Source organism: Schistocerca americana, chromosome 2 (assembly GCF_021461395.2).
Source record: "Schistocerca americana isolate TAMUIC-IGC-003095 chromosome 2, iqSchAmer2.1, whole genome shotgun sequence".
NCBI classification, from domain to species: Eukaryota; Metazoa; Arthropoda; class Insecta; order Orthoptera; family Acrididae; genus Schistocerca; species Schistocerca americana.
Window position 1 is genome coordinate 234683046 of NC_060120.1, and position 21707 is coordinate 234704752.

Sequence of the window (21707 nt, forward strand, 5' to 3'; positions counted from 1 at the left end):
AAAATTAGATTCCTGTAGAACCACACAAGCTGCAGAGTAAAACGAAATAAGGGATTTCAACTCCGGAAAGTAACGGTAATATCCATTACAATTCCATTGGTTAACCACAGAGCAATGATTCAAATGGGGGTGAACAGGCTAAAGCCAGTCATGCTGCCACGTCACCATCTGTCACCGACAAGGAGGGAGCGACATCCATGAATAGCAGGTCAGAGTCAGATTGTGAAGGTGGGGACAGGACCTCCAGTGACACCAGAGGCTCCTTGTCCCGGGACGTATGTTTCTTCTTCTTTTCTTTCTGAAATCGAGGAGGGCTGCGCTGCAAAATGGAGCCAGCTGCAGCAAGATCTGGATCAGAAAGAAAACGAGTGGTTCTTGTGTGGCAGCAGACCTTTCACCTGAAAGGTGCCGGGAAGGGGGGTCCCGGGATGGGTGCCTTTGACTGGCAGATGCCGAAGAAGTGGGACACTTCTCCGGCTGGGGAGGGGGAGTGGTGACCTGAGGGGAGGGTGCGGGAACCGCAGGGAATAGGGAGAGGGGGGGGGGGGGGGGAAGAGGAAGGGTTTGGGACTGGGGTAAGGAAGGGGTGAAAATTTAACCAAAGCATAGCTAGATGTCATTGACACAGGATGAAGACATGCACAATTCTTACAAGCCTCAGTGTAGGTTAGAAGATCAAGGGACTTAATACTCCTGTATCTTCTTTTCCTTCTTACAAGCTGGGCAATTGGGTGAACGTGGAGAATGATTGCCATGACAATTAACACATACAGGAGGGAGAACACAGGAATTCCCCTCATGAGCGTCCACAGTCACCACAGAGAGGGGTCTGCGAACAGTGGGAAGATGTGTCCAAAACGCAAACACTTAAAACATCTCATAGGTTGTAGGATGAACGGCTTCACGTCACATCTATAAACCATAATCTTGACCTCCTTAGGGAGGGCATCCCCTACAAAGGCCAGAATAAAGGCACCATTATCAATGCAATTGTCCTTCGGGCTCTTCTGAACACGTCAAACACCCCGCCATCCAAGATCAAAGTTCCTCATCAGTTTGAAGAATGAGGTTCCTGTGGAAAATTACACCTTGAACCATATTCAACGACTGGTGAGGGGTAATGGACACAGGAATTGTGCCGAGATGGTCACAGGCACAAAGGGCCGCAGACTGGGCAGCTGAAGCAGTTTTGATCAACAACGAATCCGACCACATCTTTATCAGAATCCACTTCGCCAAACTTGTCTTCAATATGTCCCACAAAAAAAAAAAAAAAAAAAAAAAAAAAAAAAAAAAAAAATTTGGTATTGGTGAAAGTATCCCCATCAGTCCTGTTGCAAACCAGATAGCAGGGGAAAGGTTTCGCCCCCAGCTGACGAGCCCGACCCTCCTCCTAGGGGGTAGACATGGAAGGGAAGGCCGAAGGGGCAGAAGAAGCAGCACTAAAAGAATCAGTTCAATTCAAAGAGACGGCCATAGAAGAACGGCCAGAGGTCTGGACCCGTATGCATTTCATTTGCATAGCATCCGCCCTGATGCCACCCACTCTGATCAGGGGCTCTCCCCACAGATGCCACCCAGCCACAGCAAGGGCCGTCTGGCACGGCAGCCATTGCCAGGAGGTCCAATGCTCCAGGATGACAAGCAACCACTCCTAGGCCTATATGAGGTGGTCACAGCTCAGGTATCAGAAGTGTGATCCCTGTGTGTTCAGGGGGCTCAACCAAAAGGGTAAATAGTGACCCTACGACACAGACTGACTACCGTGCTGGCTATGTACCCTAGCATCAGACGACGACTTGAAGGAAAAGAGGGAAAGAACTAGGAGGGTACACACCAGTGACACTAGGTAAAGTGCTCTTCCCCAAATGGCTCACACTACGGAATAAAAATTTAGTAATGGAGGTCAAACTCCAAACGGAGACCAGAGAACGCCAAAAGGATGAGGTAATTACTCAACAAAACCAAAATGCAAAGTCAACATAACCAAGAGGATAGCAGGGCCAACATAAACAAGGACACCAAGGGAGGAAGAGGAGAGGGCAGAGGGGAAGGGGCAAGCACAGGAAACAAGGGGAAGGGAAAGGAAATGCAGCCTGGGAAAGGAAGGAAGGCGGGAATAGCTTGAGGCCCCGTGCTCGCCACGCGTGTACTCACGAAAGGACCGTGAGTGAAGAGGAAGAAAGAGGGGTGAAGGAAAAGCACTGGAGAGGTTTTACTAAACCTCTTCAGTCCTTTTCCTTCACCTCTCTTCCTTCCCCTACAATGCTTCTGCTGGAAGAAGCAGACACCAGCTCCAAAAGCTTGCATAAGTAAAACCTCCTTTTATGTGCATGTTCGCCTCCCAACACTTGGTGAGTAGATTTTTTTTATCTATCCAATTACATTATATTGTTAATATCTGATTATTTTAATTGTTATACTGGTCAACATTTTGAATTTTGCAAATTTACACGCAATCCAATGATACACTACTAAACTGAGTGGAGCGTGTGGCCACCAATAGGCACATGATGTCAGGTGTGAACCTTAGTGTCATCCAGCAGCCTCGCAGCAGTTAACCTATCTTGTTTGTTAAGACTTAAGGTCCAGCATTGTCTCCTATGTTCCCACATTTCTTTGGAACCCAAACTCATCTTCTCCGAGGTTGAGTTCCATCAGTTACCACATTCTTCTATAAAGAATTCATGTCAGTATTTTGCAATCGTGACTTATTAAACAGAGTTCGGTAATATTCACACCTGTCACCACATGCCTTCTTTATTATTACAGTTATTTCAGTAACCAGAATACTCATGTCTAAGACAACGAGATTCAACGTCTTGTTACATCTCATGAACAGAGGTACTCCATAAACATGCTTGTAGGTATGTATGTTACAATCTATGGCCTCTACTTTTACCAGCCACCTCAAATGAGCAGCTTACTGTCAGTTTCTGCATACCACATATGCAAAACTGCTATAATCAATAACCTCTGGTTCCAATACGATATTGTACCATATAATTGTTGATGCATGAGCAAAGGTACTGATGACTTTTGGGCCATCTCACAGGTTGAAAAAGATCTATTGTCCCTGCAGTGATTTATCCACCATTTGGAGGATATCAAGAGCTCAGCACAGATTCAAATTGCCACAACAGCTGACATTACTGGTTGAATTAATGATGTGCACATCCAACACGGAATAAAATCCTACTATGCTTGAAAGAAATTAGGTGTCTGCTGTTAAGATACTATACACGCAATGAGCCTGTAAGCAGATTGTCTGCACACATGCTGGATGTTTACTGAAATACACATTTTCACAAAATTTGTTTTGTATACAACTAATCATTCTCTTAACCACCTGGTTGCCTCGCATGAAAAACTCATAAATGACAGGGTTATAAAGGAATATGTCCTAATTGCAATGAATTTACCCACTAAGTGACTTATTAATTCTCAAAATTTTGGTGAGATCCTCAAACACCCCATAAAACAATTTCAATATTTCACTGTTTGAAAAAGATTCACTGGTATTAATAGTGCTTTGTGTTATTAATTTTATTATTTTGCTTTGCAGGGGAAATATTGCATTGCCAGACATAGGTGGAAAGTTAAGAAGTTTAGACAGTCACTGTGATTAAGGTTCTAGAATAAATGTGCACTTCATTCCTTTCACCCAAGTGAATCACACACAAGGTTGCCACAAATGGAATGTGTGGTGCCTCACAAAACTCTAGCAAAAAGTGAGAGGTGCTGATGTCCTTTGAAGAAATATTAAAACATTATAATGAAGAGAGCTCCGTTTGAGTTAACCGAGATTTCAAATGGTAGTATACTATCAACTGCAGCGAGTCTTTGTACATGTAACGACGAGAATATATTACAGTTCACAAGCCATGAAGGAATGCTATTTGAAGAATTAGTAGTGTGTAACTGGGCTAATAAATTTAAGGTGGAGAAGACTGGTTGCCTGGATGGTGTACACAGTGGCGATGAGATCCAGAGCAGATTCAGCTAAGTGGGTACAAAAAGCAGGTATGATGGCATCACAAAATATTCATGTAACTTCAGGAAAGAAAAAAAAATCCACTACAAATGTAAGAGAGCTCTCTGAATAGAGAAATTTAGCAGTTGTGTCATTATGTTGTTTAGACCTATACCTCTTATTCAGTTGATGATTATTTTCTTTATCCAGTGAAAACACACACGCACACACACACTTTGCTACTATCCTGCCCTATTCCTAGATATTTACATAAATTAACAAAAACTGATACAGCCTCAATATTTTCCTTGAGTTCTGTTTTATGAAGAGTTGTGATGTCTACTTGTCTAACATCTTAGCTCAGCAGAAGACTATTCCGGAGATAAAGGTATGTGAGAAAGACCAGAATATGTGTGAACGCAAGTAACCTTAATCTGGTAACTGCCGGATGCTGTCTTTTGTCTTGTAATGTACTGTATTATCAAACCAACAGCTAGCATAAAGTCTGGTGGGACTCAAGCCACACAATGATCTGTACTACTACTTTCATTCACTGAGACAAGTGGAGAGTGCAATACTAGAGATAAAAAAAGAAGTACATTAAGCATGTAACAACAGCAAGTTATAACCAGCTCCCAAAACTAAACGCTGGACACTTACCTTTAAGTTCAGTAAGTACCAACTCAACAGAATATTGGAAATAAATTGCATCATCACCATCTATAGTTTAGTTCAGAGTACTCTGTGGCTATAAAAGTATCAGAGAAACCGATAAGGATGCAAATTATCATTACCAAGTAATTTCGATGCAGATTGAAGAATTTTATAAAATTGTGAAGCAGATATATAAAAAAGCAGTTTGCTGTAAAATATCTTCAACAATACTAAATGTTAAAACACACTTCACAGTATAACTGCACTTTTTAAGTGCTGTAGGGTGGCTCGAAATTCAAATCTTTTGGGATGACAGGTCACCGACATGCAGTATGTAAACACACTGCAACTCAGCATGGATACAGTCGTGTGTAAAGACAAACATAAGAAAAGTCATCAGGTCTCCAACTTTGTTTGTGCTCTTTTTTTTTGCCATGAACATTTACACCAACACAAGTAAATAAAAATTTCACAAATGGAATGGTGAAAAATTTCAAGAAATGTAGCCTGTATCAATTAAAGATTACAGCCCCAGCTACTTTATTGGCAGGGGAGCAAAAATGGTGCTCTGGCAGAAACAGAAAGTGAAGTAACAATGTAATGTAGGATTCTAATACAAAAACAAAGAAGCCACTGAAATTCCTGGATGGAATAATATGAAGAATAATGGTAAGGCAACCACTCACCTATACTGAATTATTGTGCGGTTGACAGACAACAGATAACAGTATTCACTCGCTTTCAAAGCCCTGGCTCTTTTTCTCGTGCTTCGCGCGCACACACACACACACACACACACACACACACACACACACACACACACACACACACTCTTTCTATGACTGGCAAGACTGCAAAATACTGACATCCAGACATTTAATATATGAGTACATCTGTGTCAGTTTCCCATGACAATATACTTCCAGAAGTTCACATATAGTACCATTGATGAGTATCTCTTTGATAATTGTGGAAACTCATAGGTGGCACAGTCATTTCACTAAGAGCACACAAAATTCTCGTATCAATCAAATAAATCACTACACGTAACAATAATCGTCATCGTCATCATCATGTATGGTATTCTTCTTTACAATCATAGACAGACTTGCTTGTAAGGCAACTTTTATTCTTCCCTGAATTGAGGCACAATCCAAATATTTTGGCATTTAATGCTATAATAGCAAGATTTATCACGGGCATGGCATGGAGCATAGCAGCTTTAGAACCTTGTCTTTACTAAACACAGTAAATGAATACCATATGTAACATACTGATAGCGCAATAATTACAATTTATGCTTTTACACATCAAGATGCTTCCAATTAATTATCTCAGATGTGCTTCTCATAATACAGCTCTAATTATACATAAGATAAAATACTTTTCGAGACTTCAGCAAAGAGGAAGGAGTTCTGCACCAATGGGGATTTTAAAGACGATTTGTTTTTATTAAATGTGTGAATTCAGCTTTTTTGGCAAAGAATAATAGTAATACAGAAAACATATTATAAATATGATTTACACAACTGGTTTCCGTAGCAGAAAAATAAATAATTTATCTCTACCACAAATGTTTAAATCTTCACAACATTTCGTATTTTCATTATGATGGAAGATACTCCAATTATTGACTTTTCCAAAGACCTGAGTACACTGCTTTTAAATTAATATAATCACAGTTCAACAATGAATCACTTCAGTGTAACAAAATGTCTTCTATAAATTAATAACAGTTCCCCTAAAGTTCAAGTCTTATATTCTCAACTCTAAAAACTTGTCACCTGGAAATTTTTCACAAGCTACCTGAAACCAGCCATTGAAAAATTTCTTTCTGGACAAAGAAAGATCCCCTGAATGAACTTACAGTTGTGAATCACAGAAACAAAAGAATGTTGAGAATAATTTATGTGTAAATTTCAACCTGAGAATACTGTACACACCACATAAGTAAAACGGAAATAAAAATCAACCTTTTGAAGGTGATGACATATTACAAAATTCTGGCACTAGATGATTAAAGCTTCACAAACTTAACATCACAAACATATTGGCTGCACTTTTATAGTAATAAAGCACTCCTGCTTAAAAAATTTCTTACTATAATCAAAATTTTAAGTTTTGTATAAAGCAGCTTTGACGCTGCAAAGGCATACGTGCACACTTCTTTATTCTTCTGAAGTGTTCAAGAAATTGGTGTTTTTGGAGAATATCTGATACAAATACTAATTCAAGTAACTATGTTAGTCTTGATCGCTTGTGTGTTGGCGAGTCCATACTTATATCAGACAAAGGAGAACTTGACGGAGCCGGTCGCTTGTGACGGGCAAATTCATTTGTTATAAATGAACCAAGATCTGATGAACGCTGCCGGCGTGACGCTGCAGTTGCTGGATCTAGAACAATAACCATGGGTAAGAATTCAGTCACATATTTCGAAGTTTTTATGGTCTACAAAAGATGTGCCTCTATGGGAGACAGGATCATGGTAAAGTACTTCCACTCAAAAGTTAACATTCAAAATTCGTACAAATACACAAATGCCATTTTTCTACATACACCACCAAAAAGGACTATTTGTTACTAGTTTCAACTATTTTGTCACCACATGGGACATTTTAAAGATCAAAGTAACACATCATGTGCCCATACTCCGAAATTTTGTCAAATATATAGTTAATGCTGTGAAAGCCTGTACAGATGAGTAGGAAAATCAAATCTGTAATGTAAGAATATAGTACTAGCGGTGAACTGTTTGACCCAGTCACATTGATGAAATATCTATGCTCAAGACTTAAGCAACAAGACATGGTTGGTTAGGGGGAGGGGACTGAACAGCGAGGTCATCAGTCCCATCAGATTAGGGAAGGATGGGAAAGGAAGTCAGCCGTGCCCTTTCAGAGGAACCATCCCAGCATTTTCCAGAAGTGATTTAAGGAAGCCACAGGAAACCTAAATCAGGATGGCCAGACAAAGGTTTCTACCATCAACCCGTGTGCAAGTTCAGTGCACTAACCATTCGCCACTTCACTTGGTTGTGGCTTATGGAGTATGTATGTAGATCTAGATGAAGACGAGCCTAGTATAGATCACAAGTTTTATAACCGCTATTCACCACGAACTGTAGGTTTTCAGGTGCAGAAGTAGGACTGGAAGTACAGAAGGATGGACTACAAAATTGGGCAAGTTGGTTCAGTGATAGGAGTACCAATATGGGCAACAGATTGAATTTTGAACAGGATATTCTTCATGTCAGTGTAAAATAAAAGTTAGTTTAAGCTCTGACAAGCGATATAGTTGAGAAACTCAACATCAGTGTGATACAGAACAATTCTTCTTACTGGCTGATTTTCATGGTTGTGGGGTAAAGGGTAGAAAACTTTGCAGGATACCTTTTTTTTATTGTACTAGCAAGGCAGGGTAGTGTTTTAAATTTCTAAACATACTGTCAAACTGCCAGTTAGTTCCTCATTTGTCATAAAATTGCCATGAAAGCCTCAATTTTCTAAACTTACTGCTACTGTTAAGTCAGATGTGGTTTAAGCAATGGGAGAACAGGTCGTGTAAATTGATAGCCAAAGGCAGGTTTTGAAAAACAAAAGTGGGTCTGAAGAACACATTGTTAACAATAAATTCAGATAGCTCACTACCTACTGCACATTTATCCCACACAGGTACGAAGGCCACTGAGGACACTGACTGCTATCTCCAAAAAATGTATGTGCTCTTTTTTAGTACAATTGTATGGACCATGGTTTTATAGAAGTACCAGCAAGAGGAATATATACCTCTGGGAAGGATAGTCACTGAGATGAGAAGCGCCAGATGTAGTGGATTTGGGAGTAGATGTTTAAAGGAAGAGCAGATGCTGTCCTTGCCGTAGATAAAAATCAACTACGAATCTGAACCAGACATGTAGGTTACACTGTAAGGTGGATTGAAAGAATTCCTGTATGGGCCCATTAGAAAGATCCTTATACCTATGGAAGTTCTGAATGTTTCTTTACTCTGGCAACAAAGCCAAAGGTACAGGGTGGAGGTGGCGGCAGCACCACCACCGCCGCCGCTGGATTTAGGAACATATTTTGCACAGTGCCCACAGTGGTCTAAGAAAACAAACACTGCTCAGCCAACACAAGCAGTATTAAGAAAAAGGTAGGTATCTAAATAAGGAATCAGTACTATAGCATAGCTTTAGGACTTGCTACTTGTACGAAATGTGTTTCTTAAGTAAGGTCCATTTGAACGTAAGTACACAACAAAAGGTTATTTCAAAAAAGCAAATTTTCAGAAAGTATATAGTTCACTCTATTTTTTGACATAGTTGCCAAGTTTGTTCAAACACGTATCATACCTCTCAACCAGTTTTAAAATAACCTCTTCATAAAAACTTGCCACCTGCTCTGATAGCCAAGAGTTCTCAGCAGTTTTCTCGTCGACATCATTGTAACGGTTGCCACTGAGGTGTTGTTTGAGGTGGAGGAATAGATGGTAATCGCTCAGCACAAAATCAGGACTGTACAGTGGGGGTCTAAAACTTCCCAGCCAAAACTGTCCAATAAATCGCAGGTCTGAGCTGCAGTGTGAGGTCTTGCATTGTCATGGAGACGGACAACTCCCTTTGTCTGCATGCCACGTATTTTGATTAGGATCGCTCTGCGTAGCTTTCTCTGGGTTTGGCAGTATGCTTCTGCGTTGATAGTGGTTCCTCGTTGCATGAAGTCTGCCAACTAAACACTGTGTCTATCCCAAAACACCAACGCCATGATTTTGCGCTGGGATGGAGTCTGTCTCGCCTTAACCTTTACAGGTGTGTGTGTGTGTGTGTGTGTGTGTGTGTGTGTGTGTGTCTCCACTCCATGCTCTGTCGCTTCAATTTGGGAATGATAGGTGAAACCTATGTTTCATATCCAGTTATGATCTGACTCAAGAAGCTGTCACCTTCTTCATGAGAACATCACACACTCAAATCTTTGGTTGTTGTGGTCCTCTGTTAGGAGTTTCGGGACCCAACAGGAGCACAGTTTCCTAAACTTTAGGTAATCAGAAACAATGTTGCAAAGCACTGATTTTCACACGTCATGAAATTCTTTTGAGAGACCTGTTATTGTGAAGCATCTGTTCTCATGAATCCTCACATCAACTGAAGCCACCAAATCATCTAATCAAAGAAGTGCGACCGGAGCGGTCCTCCTCATGGATGTTGGCACTGCTATCTTTGAATTATCTTATGCACTTCGCTTTCACTCATAACAGTATCACTGTACACTTCGCAAATCAATGAATTTCTGCAGCAGACAGGTTCCTTGCTGATAAAAACCGTATCACTGAGCGAACCTCACACGCGGCAGGCAAGTTGATAGTCAAACATTTTGAAAGCACAGAACAAAACCGTACAGGTTAGCTACAGAGCTGAAATTTAGCACAGTTGTTCCCGAGGCATGGCGATACACGACACACGCGCTTATTGCGATATGCGCGTGAACTACTAGTGTCTATAACAAAACGGGCCTTACTTAAAGAACACACCTTGTATATAGTTAGTGATCATAAGCTTTTGTAACCATTGTTTATTGTTGTTACATGGCACATTATAACAAGGTTATTAACCTCATTTTTTATTATTCTTGTAGCAGGAATACACACATTTCCACAGTTAATGAGTATATGATCATAAATAAAATCTGACCAAAATCTTGCGACTTCTAGTGAATTCTCTGAGGCCTGTTAAAAATTATCTTCCACGTAGAAGTTCAGACACAGTTAATACTGAAGTATATGTTGTACTGTCTCCTCAATCATACTGCACACTGTAATTTATTGACACAGCCTCACCTTGCCATATTACTGGACCTGCCTGTTCTATATATTCAAGGGCTGGCTGTAACCAGGCTATTTCATCTGTGGTTCAGAATAGACCTTATGTTCTGAGGAAGCTCTTCCTGGATTTCAGTCTTTGCATGTGCACTTCAAGTTCATTTAATGGACGAGTTACTCCATGTTCCATCTTCTTCCTTCCCTTGTTTGTAGCTATTGCTTTTCTTATGTAAGGTGGAGCTATTCCTGCCAGGTAGTGAAGCCAAACACTTGGTGTAGGTTTTAAACAGCCCATTATTAAGTCTGCACACATGACTGAGGAGTCCATGTATTTGGTGCGAGTTTCGTTACAACCCACAGGACAGGAACTCTGCAGTGGAACAACACAGTGCCACTGCAGAAGTTCAAAATGTTTCAACTTTACTACCCCATTATGTAACAGTCCACTTTATAACAACACCGTTCCTGATGGTAACTTTCCACTTTGGTGTTTATGTACTGCTTTTACAGGGAAGTATCATAGGATTGCTATTACTTTCGACTTCCATAAATGAGGTGGCACACGTGGTGGTCAGGAATCAGTGGTTGTTTGCTGATGATCCTGTGGTGTATGGGAAGGTGTCATGTTTAATGACTGTAATATAAAATATGACTTAGACAAAATTTCTAGTTGGTGTGATGAATGGCAGCTAGCTCTAAATGTAGAAAAATGTAAATAGGTAGGAGAAACAAACCCTTTGTGTTCTGATACAGCATTATTAATGTCCTGCTTGACACTCACATTGTTTAAATATCTGAGCTTAATGTTGCACAGCAATGTGAAATGGAACGAGCAAGTGAGGACTGTGGTAGGGAAGGTGAGTGGTCAATTCCAGTGTATTGGGTTAATTTTGGGAAAATGTGGTTCATCTGTAAAAGGAGACCACATATGGGATGCTAGTGTGATCTATTCTTGAGTACAGCTCAGTATCTGGCATCTGCACCAGCTCATATTAAAGGACGACACCAAAGGAGTTCAGAGGCAGGCTGCTAGATTTGTTAACAGGAGGTTCGAACAATAAGTAAGTATTACCGTATTTACTCGAATCTAAGCCGCACTCGAATCTAAGCCGCACCTGAAAAATGAGACTAAATTCAAGGGGAGAGAAAAGTTTTAGGCCGCACCTCCAAATCTAAACAAAGTTGGTCCATTGAAGTATGAGACAATTTAGGTCGAATGAATGACGATACAGTTACAGTAGTTTGGTTAGAGTCGTAAGCTTAGCAGTTAAGCTTTACCAGGTAGCCATTGTTACGCGTCAGGCGCTCCGTCCGTATTTATGCGGGTACCCACCCTTTTTCACATGCTTCGTCTAGTTTGAATTGATTGCTTATTTTTCTTTGATCTGATAAGTGCCGTTCTCTTTGTTATAGGTGTTTACATCACTCTAAGCTGAAAATGCATTATTGTACTGTGTCATGCATTGTTTGTCGCATTCTGATAATGAGTGTTTACGACCTGTCGCCGCTCGCAGCATGGCTTGCTTTTGTGCGCGCTACCGCCGCTTCCAATTTTAAAAAAAAAGCGAGGAATCGTCTCATTAGCGAAACAATGGCAAGAGACTGCTATTTGTTGTTACTTACACTGCTGCTTTCTTTGATAATGATCAACAAGAACCAAATAATAGACTGCGTGTGACAGAAGATGTTGTGAAGGAGAGTTTAGCGAACATTTTCCCCCGTTTGAAAATCTTTGCAGATGCCGTTCCAGTACATTACATTCTGTAAAGAAATTGGAGTCATCTTAGATTTAAAAATCTAGTCAGTTGTCGTGCTTCATTCCTGACTGTATCACTATTCGGCGTTAGAATAATACGAATGTAAACATGGCATGATATGTGTATTCTTCCGCGTTTGCTGTTGTCTCACTTTAGTTTCGTGGCTTATTAGGCAGACAGGATGTAAAGAAGATAGCAGCAAACAAGAAAGAATACGTGGCAAAATGTTTATATTCGTATTATTCTTATGGTCAAGAGAATATTGCATGTGATTCACAATTCATAAAAGTTCCTATTAGCAACCATCTCTTGTCACAAGTAGGAAAAAATTCAGAACGTAGAGTTGGCCATATTGACCTACATACCAAACAGTCTTGCCAGTGGGATTTTTGTAGTACATTAAAAGGCTGCAACATCCGAAGATGAACAATACAGAATTTGTATTTACTTCGTTGGATAATGTATGAAAATGCAGTGGTAGAAACTTGGGGCGGAGTAAAAAGCTCGTCTTCTACCTTTTTTTAAATTTATTTACTGACGCAGAGGTTTTGGCACCAGTGATTATCTTTGTGCCTGCAAAGCATGTCTATGTAGCGCTACATATATTCGACGGCAGAAATTAGTTGTGGCGGCACCTACCAAAATTTTACGGACCTTCCGTTTACTTTGCACTCTATTCTAAGCCGCAGGCGGTTTTTTGGATTACAAAAACCGGAAAAAAAGTGCGGTTTAGATTCGAGTAAATACGGTATAGAGATGCTTCGGCAACTCAAATGGGAATCCCTGGAGGGAAGGCAACCTTCTTTTCGAGGAACTTAGGGAACCAGCATTTGAAAACTGACTGCAGAATGATCCCACTGTCACAAAAATACATTTTGCATAAGGGTCACGAAGATAAGATCAAGAAATAATAGCTCATTTGGAGGCGTACAGACAGTTTTTTCCCCTCACTCTATTTGTGAATAGAATAGGAAAGGATATGATTAGTAGTGGTACAGAATACCCTCCGTCACACACACTGTACAGTGGCTTGCTGCTTTATGTATGTAGATGTAGGTAAGAGAGATGTGGAGTGTCAGTCCTTGGTATTTTGGAATATCACATTCTTCCGGTTCAGCTCATAACATGACCACCTACAATTTACTTTTAATTAATTAATACTTATATATGGATTGGTTCAAGGCAGTTTTGACTGTAGCATCTCGACATTCCTTCAAACGCATTAGCAAAGAGGGTTTCACACAGATTCAAAAACATGTGCTCTGTGGGACGAGCGACATCAAAAACATACAAGAAACTCCTGATATTGGGTGCTACACATTAGTCATTTGTATATATACTGAACAGGACTCGGGCCAGTACATTTCCTTGACGGAGATCATTCTTCCATAACCTCCAGTTGTGCTGCTCTTTGAAGTCAACACAGAACCTATTATTCAGCAGAAGAATGGCAATGAAGCTGGTGAGGAAGTCTCTGGTCAGGTTGTCAATAGCCAACATGCTATTTGGTTGACAGTGATGTAAATGAGGCATTGAAGGCATCTTCAACTACACCAGGTGCGCCACACAACGTTAAGCAAGACGTTGCACTTTCAAATTTCCTGGCAGTGTACCACCAGGCAAGGTGGAGATGTTTGCTTTTGGAACGCTGAACAGTGTGATCACCAGTGCCCATACAAAGTCCCAAGTTTTACACAGTCCAATTTTTTCACAATCCAATCTAGCCACTGTCAAAAATGACAATGACGACGACGACGACAACAACAACACAAACACCCAGTCCCTGGGCAGAGAAAAATCCCCAACCTGGTCATGAATCAAACCCGGGACCCCGTCCACCAGGCGTGGCTGCCCTTCCTTTGCTTGTGGTCTTCTCCAATGAATGGCACCACACATGCACGCCACCAGAGGATACAAATCTGCATGACCTCACGGCTGACTGACCGACCAACGCATCCTTTTAACCAAGCACAGTGCATCTCCGGACACAACACATCAAACGTCAGATGATGCTACTAAACATTACCAATATCCAGATACTTACAGAAGTGTGTCAGCATTCAAGATTATCTGAGTCTATGAAGAACATTACTATTACTGCATACACTACACCACAGACAAACCTATAGCATTAAAAGTTATGTGAAACTCAGTTACTAGTATACATAGTATAAACGAACTTATTAGTGCGGTATTTTTTGTGCACGTCTGATTTGTAGTGCCACAACCCAGTCTTTGGTTGGAAAATTATTAGTCTTTAACAAAAATAAGGAAAAGTAGTGACGAAGCACCGCGGAGTACTGTGTTAGCAGCCATGGGCTGGTAACCACAATTATGATGACATGTGGGATACAATAACAGACTACAGTGGACTATGCAGCCAAGATAGAGCTCAACAGTAGGAGTGCTGCACAGCCGTAACCGTGTAGCAAATGGGGGCAGTCACCATACCAGGCCTAGTATCTGTTTTGGAAACATGACTACGTGCCGGGTTTAATGAAACAAATGGGCACTGGATTTTAAAGCACAGATCATACATCAACGGAATCCAGCGCCAAGACGCTAGAGTAACATCCCAACAGCGAGATGACTGGGTTCTACTGGCTGCAGCCAAGGACTCTAGACTGGGCTGGGCAAGAAAATATTCAGAAACTTGTTAATTTTTTTTACGAACAATAAGCAACACTCTTCACCTGCTAGAACCTTCAGCATTCAGACATTCATTTTACCTATGTTAATCTTAAGGCTGTGACCAGCATTTCCTTGTAATCAAACCAGTATACGAAATAGTCAGGTTGTTTGATAGAGTTTTAAAATCGCAATATCTTGTTAAGGGCCGCAATTACATAAATTCTTATCTTGGGAAAGTTCAGGCCATAATATTGATTAGAGGTTAATTACTTTTAAATGTCTGTAGTGGGAAAGTGCTGTCTAGAAAATAAAGAAGAAGATCCTTAAACAGAAGGTACATTTACTTACCCATTTTCAACAATCCCTTAATTTCACATGAACAGCATCGCTTAGGTCCTTTAGAAATTAATGTTAACCGATTTGGTGGATGAGCCTGGTCATGGTCACAACTATTACAAAAGTCCAATTATTCTCGTCTATAATTACAGAAATCTATAAAACTACCAATCGTTTCTCATTAAGATACCATCATTTCACAATGACAAACTCCAGTGCATCTAATGCGAGAAGAATAAAGACTATTTAAGGTTTCAGTGCTGTCAAGATCTGCCACTTCAACAGAGAGACCATATTCTTTAGCACACACAACATAGACTCTAAACTTTTCTGCTGTAACGAAACTACTTTCGTACTATGACATCCACGAAAATATATCTTGACAAAATGTTCTTAATTCTGTGAACCATTAGGTTCAAGTTATCAGTTTCCTTACACTTGCACAAAGAATTTATTACACCTAAATTAGTCACAGACAGAATATTTAATTTGCAATTAACTCAAACCAATAACACGTCAAAAGATTTAAACTTAATTCAAAATACTACACAGATCCTCTTTGTGGTAGTACAGTAGCACAATGCTACTAAACATTATTATTCAGTGACTGATACGGTTACCAGCATTGCAGACTATTTGGTTTGATGAAGAACATTACTATCATCATATATAACTCTGCGACAGAGAAGAAAGTACAGCATTCAAAGTTATGTGCAGCTCAACTACCAAGTGTACATAGTATAAACAAACATATTAATGTGTTCCCTTTTCTAGATGTCTGATTGTATTTATTGGCCATCTCAGCTACCGACACAACAGTGATGTTAAGTGGTCAGTTGAATCATTGCTTAGGTGACTTAAACGTCTCCATGCTGTATAGCTGTCTCTATTAGCGTACTGAATTAATGAAACTGGTCCATACAAGCTGTCAATTCATTCTGAAATATTTTCTTCTAGAACTATTAAGTCATTCTGTAAGTGTTTGACATAACTGTTTCATGCAGTAAATAGCAGAGCCAGGTGTGGTACTTTCTGTTCTTAGGCATGTCACTGTCCTACTGTTTTCAGACACTACCACAAAAACACAAAAAACAAACTTTTGTTCCAACATTTCTTTCATTTATTCAGCAACACCTTTTTAAGTGTACATGTGAAAAGAAGGCTGTATACATGGAAGAAGCCTGGAGATACTGACAGGTTTCAGATAGATTATATAATGGTAAGACAGAGATTTAGAAACCAGGTTTTAAATTGTAAGACATTTCCAGGGGCAGATGTGGACTCTGACTACAATCTATTGGTTATGAACTGTAGATTAAAACTAAAGAAACTGCAAAAAGGTGGGAATTTAAGGAGATGGGACCTGGTTGGTTGGTTGGTTGGTTGGTTTGGGGAAGGAGACCAGACAGCGTGGTCATCGGTCTCATCGGATTAGGGAAGGATTGGGAAGGAAGTCGGCCGTGCCCTTTCAGAGGAACCATCCCGGCATTTGCCTGGAGTGATTTAGGGAAATCACGGAAAACCTAAATCAGGATGGCCGGACGCGGGATTGAACCGTCGTCCTCCCGAATGCGAGTCCAGTGTCTAACCACTGCGCCACCCCGCTCGGTGAGATGGGACCTGGATAAACTAAAAGAACCAGAGGTTGTACAGAGTTCCAGGAAGAGCATAAGGGAACAATTGACAGGAATGGGGGAAAGAAATACAGTAGAAGAAGAATGGGTAGCTTTGAGGGATGAAGTAGTGAGGGCAGCAGACGATCAAGTAAGTAAAAAGACTAGGGCTAGTAGAAATCCTTGGGTGACAGAAGAAATATTGAATTTAATTGACGAAAGGAGAAAATATAAAAATGCAGTAAATGAAGTAGGCAAAAAGGAACACAAACGTCTCAGAAATGAGATCGATAGGAAGTGCAAAATGGCTAAGCAGGCATGGCTAGAGGACAAATGTAAGGATGTAGAGGCTTGTCTCACTAGGGGCAAGATAGATACTGCCTACAGGAAAATTAAAGAGACCTTTGGAGAAGAGACAACCACTTGTATGAATATCAAGAGCTCAGATTGAAACCCAGTTCTAAGCAAAGAAGGAAAAGCAGAAAAGTGGAAGGAGTATATAGAGGGTCTATACAAGGGCGATGTGCTTGAGGGTAATGTTATGGAAATGGAAGAGGATGTAGATGAAGATTAAATGGGAGATGTGATACTGCGTGAAGAGTTTGATAGAGTACTGAAAGACCTAAGTGGAAACAAGGCCCCGGGAGTAGACAACATTCCATTAGAACTACTGACAGCCTTGGGAGAGCCAGTCCTGACAAAACTCTACCATCTGGTGAGCAAAATGTATGAGACAGGCGAAATACCCTCAGACTTCAAGAAGAATATAATAATTCCAATCCCGAAGACAGCAGGCGTTGACAGACGTGAAAATTACCGAACTATCAGTTTAATAAGTCACAGCTGCAAAATACTAACGTGAATTCTTTACAGGCGAATGGAAAAACTGGTAGAAGCCGACCTCGGCAAAGATCAATTTGGATTCCGTAGAAATATGGGAACACATGAGGCAATACTGACCCTACGACTTAACTTATAGGATAGATTAAGGAAAGGCAAACTGACGTTCCTAGAATTTGTAGACTTAGAGAAAGCTTTTGACAATGTTGACTGGATTACTCTCTTTCAAATTCTGAAGGTGGCAGGGGTAAAATACAGGGAGCGAAAGGCTATTTACAATTTGTACAGAAACCAGATGGCAATTGTAAGAGTCGACGGACATGAAAGGGAAGCAGTGGTTGGGAAGGGAGTGAGACAGGGTTGTAGCCTCTCCCCGATGTTGTTCAATCTGTATATTGAGCAAGCAGTAAAGGTAACAGAAGAAAAATTCGGAGTAGGTATTAAAATCCATGGAGAAGAAATAAAAGCTTTGAGGTTCGCCGATGACATTGTAATTCTGTCAGAGACAGCAAAGGACTTGGAAGAGCAGTTGAACGGAATGGACAGTGTCTTGAAAGGAGGACATAAGATGAACATCAATAAAAGCAAAACAAGGATAATGAAATGTAGTCAAATTAAGTCGGATGATGCTAAGGGAATCAGATTAGGAAATGAGACACTTGAAGTAGTAAAGGAGTTTTGCTATTTGGGGAGCAAAATAACTGATGATGGTCGATGTAGAGAGGATATGAACTGTAGACTGGCAATGGCAAGGAAAGCGTTTCTGGAGAAGAAAAATTTGTGAACATTGAGTATTGATTTAAGTGTCAGGAAGTCGTTTCTGAAAGTATTTGTATGGAGTGTAGCCATGTATGGAAGTGAAACGTGGACGATAAACAGTTTAGACAAGAAGAGAATAGAAGCTTTCGAAATGTGGTGCTACAGAAGAATGCTGAAGATTAGATGGGTAGATAACATAACTAATAAGCAGGTACTGAATAGGATTGGGGAGAAGAGGAGTTTGTGGCACAACTTGACTAGAAGAAGGGATTGGATGGTAGGACATGTTATGAGGCATCAAGGGATCACCAATTTAGTATTGGAGGGCAGCGTGGAGGGTAAAAATCGTAGAGGGAGACCAAGAGATGAATACATTAAGCAGATTCAGAGGGATGTAGGCTGCAGTACGTACTGGGAGATGAAGAAGCTTGCACAGGATAGAGTAGCGTGGAGAGCTGCATCAAACCAGTCTCAGGACTGAAGACCACAACAACAACAACAACAACAACATGCGATATAGCAGATTCTCCAAGCCCGTTGGTATGTGTGCAGGAGGTGTGCTTTTTTTTGTGTGTGTGTGTGTGTGTGTGTGTGTGTGTGTGTGTGTGTGTTTTACTGATGAAGGCTGCGGCTGAAAGCTTTATGTAAGTGTTAACTGTGCCCGTCTTCAACTTGACATGTCTTCTTCACAGGAAGTAGCAATCTGTCTTGTCCTACATCATAGATCAACTATGTTTATACAAGCAGTGTAACAGTATAATCGTGGATTAACAATGCTTTTCACGAGTTGTTATGATACAATTTTATTTCTTCTCTCTTCACTTTCTTACAAACGGTGGCCTTACTATCCTATGTCAAACAAAAGTGCTTCGTTTTTACTGGAGCAGCACTGGTGCAGTGAATCTTTCACAGCTAAATGCTGTTTACTAGTGTGGGCAAGTGCTGAATGTCTGCAAATCAACTCTACACAAAAAGTTTGAAAACGTAACTATCTAGGAATTTCGCTGAAACCAGGCAAATTGGTACAGTCGAAATATCCAGAAGAAAAAATGAGCATGCACATGTGTGTGTTTGTAAGTCCCCTAGATAAAATATTCAGGCAAAGGTAATTTAACTGATGAAACTAAAAATTCAGAAAATACGAACTCACTTTAAATCACAATAGCTCACACCAATGTTAACTAACCATCACCAAACCAGTCATATCCAATTGTATAAAATGTCAAGGTGCCAACATTAATATGTGCTTAGAATCCTAACTGATATACAGAGTGAAACTGAACTCTATCCACAAACTTTCAGAGCTACTGTGAAACACATTTCTACTTTGTTTTTAATATTCTGATAGGTGTAAATATGGATCAATAGAAAAAAATGTCCAGTAAACACGCGCTCTAAAGTGCGTACAAATGAGCCATGAGCACTTTTTCCATCTTTGCTACTGTGAAACCTCTCTTCCATTGAAAAAGTGCTCATAGCATTTTAGAGCCCGAGTTTTGGTTCAACCTGTATATTATAAAGACTAAAATAATTACTCAGAAAACGTGGCTGGCACAATACTTACACAAAAACAGTAGGAGCCAATCACCCAGATATTGCATTACAATAACCTTCCTAATAATTTAGCGATCCGGTCAGATGTTTCACAAAATACTTTAAGTGTACTGAACTCATCTCATTGTATGGTAAAATAGAGAACACATCAGTTCGTAAACTAGGCTCTATTGTCTTATCTGAATAAGAAACAAAGTCAGGTAAGATGGTCTTCTCACTTAATCTTTGTACAAAGCAATATTAGGATTTCATTGTTATCAATGCTGATATTACACATTAAGGGGAGTTAGAACTTTTTTCACATTTTTGGATTTTTATCTGATTATAAAATTGGCAATTTTCGAAATAAAATGATATATATATATATCATTTATAAACTCACATGGGAAGTATTTTATTTTTTTAAACATAATCTACACTGGTTTAAACTGTTAAAATGTTTTATGTGCATTACTCCAAGATCTAATAAAAGTGGTAGTTCTTTTTTTAACATGGAAGGCTGTGGATTGCTGTGCTGTAAAGGTCATGTCCAGAAGAGGATGGCAACCAGGTTCAGGAAGTTGAAACAAAGTTTGAGAGACAAGAAACTTCCTGATGGTAAGGGATATTCCACGTAAAGTAGTACACACGATATTTGATACTTTTTATATATTTTTTGTAAAGGCTGGACTTTTTACTGTAGGGCAACAATGGTTTGTGGCTCGTTATTCCTTTCCCTCAATAATTTGTAGCCATTTTTATAGCGCCATATTTTTTCATGTGCTGAGAGTTAACTGAGAATGATATTTTCACTCTGCAGCAGCAGAGTGTGCGCTGATATGAAACTTCCTGGCAGACTGGAAACTAGGAGGTGAGGTACTGGCAGAAGTAAAGCCATGAGGACGGCGCGCGAATCTTGCTTGGGTAGCTCAGATGGTAGAGCACTTGCCCCGCGAAAGACAAAGGTCCCGAGTCCGAGTCTCAGTCAGGCGCACAGTTTTAATCTGCCAGGAAGTTTCAGAGTGTGAATTATTGAAGATTTTAGACCTTTATTTCAGCTAACTGGCAGGTAAGAATTAGCATATAAGTATTTATATTACTGTTACATATACTAATGTATTGCATCAAGAGTATAAAACAGAAGTAGGTAAATTATAGGTTGGGGTAAATAATATCATACAACAGCATGAACTTTCATGTAACATGAGTCACTTTCATGTAATTAAGTTTTTATACCAAGAGAGATATTAGAGGTGAAGTTATCTTGTTCAGTAATTTACTTAGTGTGACTGTGTAACTAATATCACTACTAAAAATTTCCAAATTTCAACCAGTATTGTAAAAACAGAAAATTAAATGTGTAACATGAGTCACATAATCTGAGTCACAGTTGTACGATTTTAAGATTGGAAGAAGAGGATGTCCTAGTAGCATCAGAAAGACAGTGTAGGAGAAAGAAAAAGTTAAGGAGAAGGAAAAAGTTAAAGGATGAAGGAAAATACGAAGAATTTAAGAAGAAGCATCTGGAAGAAGCTTGAAAAACCCAGCAGAAGCAGGAAAAAGTTTCTACAGTTTAGTCAACATAAGCAAGGACTGTTATTAGAAGAAAATAGAGCTAAAAATAGGGAGAGAGTTAGAAAACATAGGCAACATAAAATCCAAGGTCAGCAATCTAGTAAAGCAAGTTCATCACTGTGTAAGTCACATAGTGCTCTGGATAAAACTATGGCTTGCAAGCTGCAATTGCTTACATTAGCAAGGTACTGTCAACTATACCTGAAAATGTGAAGGTAG

At 39.9% G+C, this 21707-nt stretch overlaps 1 protein-coding gene across 2 annotated transcripts in view; it reads right to left on the reverse strand.

Moving 5' to 3' along the window:
- Positions 1-6059: 6059 nt before the first annotated feature.
- Positions 6060-21707, reverse strand: part of LOC124594858 (UPF0472 protein C16orf72 homolog) — a 35355-nt gene continuing 19707 nt past the window's right edge. For both annotated transcript variants that reach the window (XM_047133321.1, XM_047133322.1), the window contains exon 5: positions 6060-7023. In XM_047133321.1, the coding sequence (XP_046989277.1) occupies positions 6866-7023 (158 nt within the window). In that variant the 3' untranslated portion in view covers positions 6060-6865. The remainder of the gene's footprint in view (positions 7024-21707) is intronic.